We start from the raw sequence: 11,566 nt of genomic DNA on the forward strand, positions 1-11,566 counted from the left end.
AGGAGAATATGATTTGTGAAATGCTACTAAGCAAAAAGGACCAATTATTTACCTGGATCGAAGTGAATGATAGGGTCTGACCCATCTTTAATAAATGCTCATAGGTTGCCCATTTCAAAAAAGGAATTTCAAGCAACATAGAATAATTAGTGAGATCCCTGAAACATAGCTACTAACATATCAGTCCTGCCAGGAGGAGATACAGTGAGTGGTACGACTCTTTTTTTGTCATGATGAAATATATGTAACATAAAGTTTGCCATCTTAACCATTTTTAAGAGTACATTTCAGTGACATTAACTGCATTTACATTGTTGTGTAATCATCACCACTAGCCATTTTGAGAACTTTTCCATTATCTGGGGCCCCTGGGTGGTTTAGTCAGTCGAGCATCCGACTCTTGATTTCGGCTCAGGTCATGATCTCAGGGTTGTGGGATCGAGCCCTGCATCTGGCTCCTGGCTCAGTGGGGAGTCTGCTTGAGATTCTCTCTCTCCCTCTCTTTCTGCCTCTCTCTCACTCTGTCTCTCTCAAATAAATAAAGAAATCTTTAAAAAAAAAAGAAAAAAAAACTTAGGAGCAAGATGGCCACCGCTGAGGAGGACTGTGGTGCTGGGGCCGACGCTGACCAGGAATTGGAAGAGCTCCTGGAAAGTGCTCTTGATGATTTCGATAAGGCCAAACCCTCCCCAGCACCCCCTCCTACCACCACGGCCCCTGATGCTTCGGGGCCCCAGAAGAGATCGCCAGGAGACACTGCCAAAGATGCCCTCTTTGCCTCCCAAGAGAAGTTTTTCCAGGAACTGTTCGACAGCGAGCTGGCTTCCCAAGCCACTGCGGAGTTCGAGAAGGCGATGAAGGAGTTGGCTGAGGAAGAGCCCCACCTGGTGGAGCAGTTCCAGAAGCTCTCAGAAGCTGCCGGGAGAGTGGGCAGTGACGCAACCTCCCAACAAGAATTTACGTCTTGCCTGAAGGAGACACTAAGTGGACTCGCCAAAAATGCCACTGATCTTCAGAACTCAGGCATGTCAGAGGAGGAACTGACCAAGGCCATGGAAGGGCTGGCCCATGGGGAAGGGAACATTCTCCCCATTATGCAGAGCATCATGCAGAACCTCCTGTCCAAGGATGTGCTGTACCCATCACTGAAGGAGATTACCGAAAAGTATCCGGAGTGGTTGCAGAGTCACTGGGAGTCTCTTCCTCCAGAGCAGTTTGAAAAATATCAGGAACAACATAGTGTCATGGGCAAGATATGTGAGCAGTTCGAGGCAGAGAGCCCCACAGACAGTGAGGCCACTCAGAAGGCTCGTTTTGAGTTAGTGCTGGATCTTATGCAGCAGCTACAGGATTTGGGCCATCCTCCAAAAGAACTGGCTGGGGAGATGGGAATCCAGCCTAAGACAGAACAGTGGTGTCAACTAAGAGATAAGAAATAGGAGAAGTTTGAGTTTGACAAAGGTAAAGCAAAGGTGAGTTCACTTTGGGAATGTTAAAGTACCAATGGCTGGAAGAGAAGGGAACATCCTCAACCTGATAAAGTGCATCTATGAAAAACCTACAGCTAACAATATACTTAATGGTGAAAGTCTGGGTACTTTTCCCTGAAGATCAGGAACAACACAAGGATATCAGCTCTCACTACTTCTAGTCAACATTGTGTTGGAGGTTCTGGCCAGGAAAGTTAGGCAAGAAAAAGAAATAAAAGGCACTGAGATTGGAAAGGAAGAAATAAAGCCGTATTTGCAGATGGCATGATTTTTGTATAGGAAATTCTAAGGACATAAGATGAATTTACAAAAATCCATTGTATTTCTATACATTTGGAATGAATGATCCAAAAATGAAGTTAAGAAAACAATCCTGTTCACAGTAACATAAAAAAAATACTTGGGGGAAAAAGAGTACTTAGGAGCAAATTTAACAAAAGTGCAAAACTATACTGTGAAAACTACAAAACACTGTTGAAAGAAGGAAGATCTAAATAAATGGAAAAGCATCTCATGTTCATGGAGCAGAATACTTAACATCATTAAGATGGCAGTACTCCCAAATGATCTCAAGACTCAGTGCTGTCCCTATCAGAATCCCAGCCGACTTCTTTGTGGAAATTGACTAGGTAATTCTAAAAATCACATGAAATTGCAGTGGACTCATAATAAGAAAACAGTCCTGAAAAAGAAAGGAGGACTCAAACTTCCCGATTTCAAAACTTACTACAAAGCAATGGTAATCAACACAGTGTGCTGTTGGCACAAGGATAGACACATACCAATGGAGTAGAACGGAGAGTCCAGAAATAAACTCACACATCTGTGGTCAACTGATTTTTGACAAGGGTGCCAAAACCAGCGGGGAAAGAATAGTCTTTTCAACGGTGGTACTGGGACAACTGGATAGCCAAAAGAATGAGCTCAATCTTTACTTCACATTATATTAAAAAATCAAAATAGGTCAGAGACCTAAAAGTAGGCACCTGGGTGGCTCAGTTGTTGGGCGTCTGCCTTCGGCTTAGGTCATGATCCCGGGGTCCTGGGATTTAGCCCCGCATCGAGCTCCCTGCTCGGCGGGAAGCCTGCTTCTCCCTCTCCCACTCTCCCTGCTTGTTTTCCTGCTCTCGCTATCTCTCTCCCTGTCAAATAAATAAATAAAATATTAAAAAAAAAAAAAGACCTAAAAGTAGTAACTAAAACTGTAAAGCTCTTAGAAGAAAACAGGGGTAAAACTGTCATAGCTTTGGGCTTAGCTAGGGATTCTTAGGTATGGCACCAAAAAGCATGAACAACAAAAGGAAAAAAAGATAAATTGGACTTAATCAAAACTAGAAAGCTTTGCGTTTCAAAGGACACCATCAAAAATGAAAACCCACAGGATGGGAGAAAATATATGTAAATCATATACCTGATAAAGGACTTGTATCTAGAATATATATTCTTAAAACTCTGTAATAGGCAATTTAAAAATGGACAAAGGATCTGAATAGACATTTCTCCAAAGAAGACAAAAATGTCCAATAAACATGTGAAAAGTGCTTGACATTGTTAGTCATTAGGGAAGTGCAAACCAAAATCATAGTGAGCTACAACTTCCCATCCACTAGGATGGCTGGAAATAAAAAGTTAGATAATCAAATATTGGCCAGGATGGGGAGAAATTGGAACCCTCATACACTGCTGGTGTGAATGTGAAATGGTGCGACTGCTTTGAAAAACTGTCAGTTTCTGAAATGATTAAGCAGAGTTAACCACTTGACCCAGAAATTCCACTCCTAGGTATATATCCAAGAGAAATGGAGCATGTGTCCACACAGAAACTTGTACATGAATTTTTATAGCAGCATTATTCATAATAGTCTTAAGAAACAACCAAACTTGTCCCATCAGCAGATGAAGGGATACATGAGATGTGGGGTATATTCATACAATGGAACAATATTTGGTTATAAAAAGGAATGGAATACTGATACGTGGATGAACTTTGAAGACATGCTAAGTTAAAGAAACCAGTCACACACAAAAATACGATTTCATTCATATGGAAGTCCAGAATAGGGAAATCCATAGATACAAAGTAGTTAATGGTTTCTTGGGGCTGGAAGGGTATGGGGAGATAGGGGGTAATAGCACTGGGTACCGGGTTTCTTTTTGAGATGATGAAAATGGTTGGAAATTGACTGTGGTGATGGTTGCACGTATCTGTGAATGTACTAAAAGCCATTCAATTGCACACTTTGGGTGAATTGTATGTGAATTTCATTTCAATAAAGCAGTTAAAAAAAAAAAAAAAACTTCTCCATCATCCCAATCTGAAACTCTGTACCCATTTAAACAATCCTGTTCCCCCTCACCCACTCCAGCCCCTGGTGACCACTATTCTTTCTGTCTCTCTGAATTTGACTATACTGAGTAACGTATAACTCAATATTTGGCCTTTTATGTCTGACTTCATTCACTTAATATGTTTTGGGGATGATTCATTTTTAAAAGAGATGGTCTGCATTCTATAAAAAAAAAAATAAAACAAAAAAAAACACAAAGAACCACATACTACAACAAGTCCTGGTGAGGATTACCAGCAAAAACTCCAAGCAAGAGCGGGGCGTGTGGGTGGCTCAGTCGGTTAAGCCTCTGCCTTCGGCTCAGGTCATGATCCCAGGGTCCTGGGATCGAGCCCTGCATCGGGCTCCCTGCTCCGCGGGAAGCCTGCTTCTCCCTCTCCCACTCCCCCTGCTTGTGTTCCCTCTCTCGCTATGTCTCTCTCTGTCAAATAAATAAATAAAATCTTTTAAAAAAAAAAAGAACAGGGCTGGATACTGTTAGAATGCCTGGTCTGTGCTAACTTGCACTGTCACACACAACACAGTATGGATCACTCAACAGTGTCTTCTGGATGAAAAGACCACTTGAAATTAAATAATAATATAGCTAAATGGAAGATTCATGGGGCACCTGGGTGGCTCAGTCGATTAAGCGTCCAATTCTTGATTTGGTTCCATGCCCAGTGTGGAGTGTGGAGCCTGACACGGGACTTGATCTCACGACCTGAGATCATGACCTGAGCCAAATCTAAATGTAAAGCCCTGAAGGATATGAAGGCATCAGAACTTTCTTCAAAAGGGCAACCCTCTAATATAAAGGGCAGAAAGGTAAAGAGCTTAAGATTCATCCTACCCTGTTATGTAATTCCATAGGAGACTGCGTCATTCCCTGTCATTTATCTGGAGCCTAATCAACGTTATCCAGGCCTCCAAAAGGCTTTGCTCGTGTTTAAATATCCAGAGGGCCTCAAACGTCACAGAAGCCACTGAAGCTACCATCCTGGATCTCCCACAAACAAGAGCATAGACTGAGGATCAGGCTTCCGTTTGTCCCATATGGTTACCTTTCAAGTCATAAATAGCAGAACACCACCATAAAACATCTGATTAGCACTCAGATATCAAAGGCAAACATGACTGTTTTGCTGCCCTGGGAAATTCTCACAGGGAAACACAACAGAAAAATTAAGTGTACTTGTGGTCAGGAAAGAAAGCTGAGAAAAAGGGAAAGTATTACGATTTATCTTTTTTATCTTCTCCATGTCTCCTGAAATTATATTGTTTGAAGTCCAAGTCCTGTATACCTACACAATCGCAAGCTTTGTCCTAAAGTCTTTCACCTTGGTCCTAGCATCCTAGCTCCCGTGGCCTAATTCTCCCCGATGAAACCATCTCTCACGGGGCTGCCAAATTGTCTCCCCCCTAAAGCAACACCGTGATAGTTTTCCTTCTTTGCTGCAAAATCTCTAATGCTCTAGCGGGTCCCCGTTGTCCAACAGTTAAGTTCAACATTCATTAGTTCTCCATCTTTCAATCTTTTTTGAGGCCAGGTCAGACACCAGGAAGTCAGCCATGCCTTCTCTACTTCTGAAAAACCACTCCTCCGGTGGGTGTCATAAAGTGCTGTTTGGTGTAGATATTTATATTTGTAGCCTTTGGAAGGATAGCTGAGTGAAGGAAAAGGCTTTGGAGTCTGCTTGCTGAGGTTCGCATTCCACTCCCTGCCTGTGTGACCAAGAGCTAGTTGTTTGATTTATTTGTGCCTCAGTTTCCTCACCAAAAGAACAGGAAACTAACAATGTCTGTGTGACTGGATGTGGGTATAGATTACATGAGGTCACACAGACAAGGCTCTTAGAACAGGGCTGGAGGGGCGCCTGGGTGGCTCAGTCGTTAAGCGTCTGCCTTCGGCTCAGGTCATGATCCCGGGGTCCTAGGATTGAGCCCCGCATCAGGCTCCCTGCTTGGCGGGAAGCCTGCTTCTCCCTCTCCCACTCCCCCTGCTTGTGTTCCCTCTCTCGCTGTGTCTCTCTCTGTCAAATAAATAAATAAAATCTTTAAAAAAAAAAAAAAGAACAGGGCTGGATACTGTTAGAATGCCTGGTCTGTGCTAACTTGCACTGTCACACACAACACAATATGGATCCCTCAACAGTGTCTTCTGGATGAAAAGACCAGTTGAAATTAAATAATAATATAGCTAAATGGAAGATTCATGGGGCACCTGGGTGGCTCAGTCGATTAAGCGTCCAATTCTTGATTTGGCTCAGGTCATGATCTCAGGTCGTGAGATCAAGTCCCGTGTCAGGCTCCATGCTCCACACTGGGCATGGAGCCTGTTTAAGATTCTCTCTCTCCCTTGCCCTCTGCCCCCGCCCCCATCCAAAAAAAAAAAAAAAGAAATAGAAGATTCTTGAAGATTCTTGTGTTCAACACAAGATTCCCTGTTAAAATGGAAAATTTCCCAACTATTTAGAGATGTCTATCATGTTTATGAACTATGAAAGGAAATAAAATTCTGATCTGCTCACTTTTTGCTCCTAGTAATAAAAGTGAGTCAAACAAAAGAAGAAAGAAAAAAGGAGATTGATAAGAAAGAAAAGTCAACTGTCTGTAGATATCTCTTTTGTTTACTTGCATTCTTATGCAGACCCCACACAGCCTCTCTGCAAATGCTTGCATCACAGAATTATGAACATAATCATCCAGAGATCAATCACTCTGCATCCTCACCATAGATGAAGCCTGGTTTCGCCCTGGGGACACAGTGTCCCTCTTAAAATCTTCCAGTGAAAGTAGACAGACCCCTAAGGCATTAAACAATAAAAAGGAATTTGCATACATTTTAGTGCCAAAATTCAGCAAGCAATCACCTTCCCTTACCCATCTCTGGATTTTGTAATACTTGTTTTGTTTAGTTGTGCTGTTTTAAGTTCTTCTTATGAATTTACACTCACCTCTTCCATTATGGTTGCTCTCACCCATTGACCTCCAGAATCCTCTCTCACCTTTCTGGATTTTCTTATGAATATCTTTAACCCAGTCCTTGTATTTGCTTTTGTTAATATACTTGAAACTACCATTTGGGCTGGGATATAGAGAAAAGTGATCTGCAGAAACAAAAGAAGAGGAAAACAGATGCACAGAGGGGGCCTCCTGAGTCTCTACAGCACTCCAGGTCATGATAGCCCTCCAAAGGCCACGCAGAATGCCTGCCTTAGAGTTGGAAGAGACCTAGGATCCTTCTCTTTTAACTGAAGTTGTTCAAATGGAGTTTCTATTCTAACAGAATGACCCTTTTGGGGGTGTTATTTATTTGCCTAAAGTCAGAAAAAGTTACAGCTCTCGTGTTAATGTGGTCTTCATTTATGGCATGAAATCAATGTCTTACACCATCTTTGCCTCATTTTTTACTTTAGCAAAATGAGAGGTTGTATTTAACTGCTTCCTGGAGCTATCGGAAAGAAAAACAACTAATCAATCAGCAGGATGCATCTTGAAGAAATGTAATGACCATCCCCCGCACTGGATGGCAGTGTTCCTTCATGAACTGATGAGTACTCTAACTACATCATCTCCCAGTAGCTTTTAACTTGGGGGGTGGGGGTGGGGTGGGGGATTTCACTAGTACTGGATTCAGCTTGGACTTGAACTCTTCCCTAACTCTGTGGCAAGTTATCGGAGAGGGTTCGGTGATTATCTGAGCAGCTCAAGCTAAAGACTCAGGTGGTGAACCTAGATTGGGATATTGAGTGTTAGAGACCTGAGTCATTGCATATCTGTAGACTCATCTAGCCTGGCGGTTAGGATCCCAGCTAGAACAAATATCTTATTCTAAGTGCTTTCTCCAATTACCTTCTACTCACTCGTATCTTTGATATGTCTGTTTTCTTTCTAATTTTTAGCCTTCAGCCTTAATTCTTTAATGTATATATCTTCATTTTTAAGCTATTTGAATAAACACTTTACAGATGACCTAAATTTTGAATCCCTTCATGTTCTCTTAAATAGCAAGATTTTGTAATGGTTCTACCTTGATTATCTGAAAATATAACTGAAGTACATGACAACAATTTTTATGTGGCCTCTCTCCAAATTTTATCCAAACCCTGATAAAAGCTCAAAGCAACACCAAAAAACAAACAAACAAATACCCCATTTGATTTTATAGCCAACTAATCAAATTAAAGCCTCTATGTTCCCCTTCTCTGATTTATCTTTCAAGGAGGATTTGACTATCTTGATGAAACAACCACTAACCTAGATTTCATCTGATTTAAGGGTCTCCATATAATCCCCAAGTGACAAAGATATACTATCTTTGGATATTCATTTGAAAAGAAAAAAAAAATACAACATAAAAGACTTTTGATTGAGACTGCGGTGAAGCTGCCCACTGTTGGAGGATGAATCCCATCAGCACCCTCCCCCATCCCTTCTCTTATTGATGTATGGCTCTTAAAATCCTGCTCCCTCCAATTTCACTCACGGATTGCGTCCCCCTGTGAGCAGCCATGTTTGCTAAAGCTGATATGTCATGATGATGGATCACAACCAGACACTCCATTTGGGGCTAGATGCCTGCGATCTGTCATTATGTGCAAATTTGCTTCTCACTGGATCTGGGAGAGATAAATAAGGAAGATGAAATTGCACATTGTATTATACCCTGTTTTAAGTAAACGAACATGTAGCCCTATTAGAATCGGGGTCAGGCATCACAGGAGTCCACGCAGCCTGTGAGTTATGGAGGTGGGCCAGCTAAGGCCCCTCTAAGCCCTTCTCTTGCTTTCTTCTAGGTTTTCAGATGCACAACAGTACCTGAGAAACGCTTAAGGCCTCTGGCTTAAACTCTATTTCATATTTGTTCACTTCATGCTTGAACACTCGACCCACTCCTCATCTCCTCCAACTCACCCAGATCCTAATCCAAAGATGAATCCTTGGATTCATTATAGATGATGTCATTACCGTCTCCAGCAGGAGCCCTGGGGAAACTCGCTACATCCCCTTTATCTCCAGTGAATATCAAATCATATTTCAACGTATAAAAGCGAGAAAGACTTTATCAGTTTTATTAAAGCTGTAAATTTTGTTCTTAAAACCTGCCAAAGCCTGTGCTCCTAGAACCCTCACAGAGCAAATTAACTTTTTGCTGCTCTTTTCTCTGCTGAGTTCTCCAATCGGCCAGGACCAACAGGACACTCCACACGGATCATGCATGGGAATTGTCCCGTGATTCAAGTTAGCAGCTTCTGTCAAGAGGGATATTTCTGTTTATGCTGTCTGGATTCCAACTTGGCACAACACTGTAATTCAAAAAGAAAAACTGCTGGCCAGGAGGGCTATGGGCAGCCCTGGTCTTGCAAACATGCAATGGTTACTTTGATGTGCTCGAAACCCCAAATGTACCTCCTGTTTTCACTTTTTCTTTTTTTTTTTAAGTAGGTTCCACACCCAGTATGGAGCCCAACATGGGGCTTGAACTCGTGACCCTGAGGTCCAGAGTCAGCTGTTTACCAATTGAGCCACCCAGGTGCCCCTCCTGTTCTCACTTCTTGTTATGACCTTCTCCACACTCTGTAAGGTGATCCCACCTCAGCCTGGCCTGGATCCCCTTACTGCCTGTCCCCTCCCACACCCTCCCCATCCTTTGCAGGAGCCCCACAGACAGTGCTATCTCCTGAACACAGGACATACCTTCACACGGCTCAGACCTGCTCTGAATAGGCTATCCAATTGGAACTATCTTTTTTCCTGCCTGTTGAAATTTTGTACATTTGGTAAGCCCCAGGTCAGATACCCATGTTCTAGGCTCCTCAACTGGATGCAATCGCCTTTCTTCCCCTCTCCACATTCACCTAGCAATCTGTATGCCTTACTTATCTGCTTCCTTCCTTAAGACCAATACTCATGATCACCCTGATTCGCTTAGCACCTAACACTGTCTTTCCAATCTAGGCATATAGAAAAATTTGTTGACAAAGCTCAGATTCCAATAGAAAGAAAGGGTGAATGGCTTCCAGGGCAGATTATGGAGCCAAAAGAAGTTTGATGTGTGTTCTCGGGTAGATGGAACAAGAGTGGCTCTATTGGGGGGGGGGGGCGCCTGAGTGGCTCAGTTGGTTAAGCAGCTGCCTTCGGCTCAGGTCATGATCTCCAGTTCCTGGGATCGAGCCCCACTTCGGGCTCCCAGTTCAGCCAGGAGTCTGCCTCTCCCCCTGCCTCTCCCCCTTCTTGTGCACTCTCTGTCTCTCTCTCTCTCAAATGAATAAATAAAACCTTACAAAAAAAAGTGGCTCATCAAAAAAAAAGGAAATCTTGCCATTTACAATAGAGGATATTATGAAGTGAAATAAGTCAATCAGAGAAAGGCATGTATCACATGATCTCACCGATATGAGGAATTCTTAATCTCAGGAAACAAGCTGGGGGATGCTGGCGTGGTGGGGGGTGGGAGGGATGGGGTGGCTGGGTGATAGACATTGGGGAGGGTATGTGCTAGTGAGCGCTGTGAATTGTGCAAGACTGATGAATCACAGACCTGTACCTCTGAAACAAATAACACATTTTATGTTAAAAAAAAAAAAAGAAGATAGTAGGAAGGGAAAAATGAAGGGGGGGAAATTGGAGGGGGAGACGAACCATGAGAAACTATGGACTCTGAGAAACAAACTGAGAGTTCTAGAGGGGAGGGTGGTTGAGGGATGGGTTAGCCTGGTGATGGGTATTAAAGAGGGCGCATACTGCATGGAGCACTGGGTGTTATACGCAAACAATGAATCATGGAACACTACATCAAATACTAATGATGTAATGTATGGTGATTACCATAATAAAATAAAAATTTTTTAAAAATTAAGCATTGAAGACAATAGGAATAAACAGGAAAAAAAAATGTGGCACTATAAGCATGCTGCTCTGAGCCTGCCCTCCCAGGTGGCACTCACAGATTCAATCTTTCATTCATCCATTTATTCAAACAACGTCCTTTGGAGAGTCAAGGTCATTTTATAAATCTGAACAGTATCTCCATAGTGACAGTAGGGGATGATATTTCCAAAACCTAAATAAATCCCCAAAGACTTCACTCACACTTACATTTTCCAACACTTCTGAAGACTTAGAAAAAAAAAATACTAGAAGACTAGCCCACTGATGATGATGGGAATGTCGGTCATGGAGATACGGGTATAAACGATTGCACTAAGGCAAAGACCACAGAAGCTGTGCCTTATTAGCCTTGGTTTCCTGAGTACCTAGAATTCTACCCAGGCCATGACGGGTCTTAAGTATAAGTGAAATAAAGGATAGAAAATCGGTTGGTAAATGTCCACGCACAATAAACCACGCTTTCAGAGTCACACTCAGAAAGTGACCAGAAGGCAGAGACGTTGGCCTGTTTTCATTCATTGCTGTGTATCGAAGCTTCAAATGTGTCCACCAGGCGCTCAACAAACATTCGCCAAGTGAATGATTGAGTGGCCGCCAGATCGTGGCGGCCTTAGCACCAGGGTAAACTTTCAACTCCATCCTAATATCAGCCATAAGTCATTAAGATGTTTAAGCTAGAAAGTTACCTGATCGATTTCCGTGGAAAAGACATTGGAACCGGTGGAAGAGTGAGAAAAGGCGAACTGGAATGCTGGAAAAATGCTCGGACGCTGTTGCACCATGCAGGTGACAGACGATCCCGCAGATGGTGGTGGCGAGTATGGGGCCATGAGGACTAATTGGGCAGAGTTTGAG

General features: G+C 42.7%; 1 protein-coding gene across 1 annotated transcript; it reads left to right on the forward strand.

Moving 5' to 3' along the window:
- The first annotated feature begins 583 nt into the window (after positions 1–583).
- LOC123847487 (peroxisomal biogenesis factor 19-like) lies at positions 584–1,576 on the forward strand. Its single transcript, XM_045879360.2, has one exon. It carries the CDS (start codon positions 585–587, stop codon positions 1,437–1,439), a length of 855 nt encoding a protein of 284 aa, XP_045735316.1. The 5' UTR covers position 584; the 3' UTR covers positions 1,440–1,576.
- The last annotated feature ends 9,990 nt before the right edge of the window (positions 1,577–11,566 follow it).

The sequence above is a fragment of the Mirounga angustirostris genome, unplaced genomic scaffold, assembly GCF_029215605.1.
Source record: "Mirounga angustirostris isolate CCGP_5_RB_7025 unplaced genomic scaffold, mMirAng1.0.hap1 SCAF_2, whole genome shotgun sequence".
Taxonomy (NCBI): Eukaryota; Metazoa; Chordata; class Mammalia; order Carnivora; family Phocidae; genus Mirounga; species Mirounga angustirostris.

Excerpts from the sequence above, each read along its gene's own strand:
- LOC123847487 (XM_045879360.2), top strand. The coding sequence starts at position 585 with ATGGCCACCGCTGAGGAGGACTGTGGTGCTGGGGCCGACGCTGACCAG.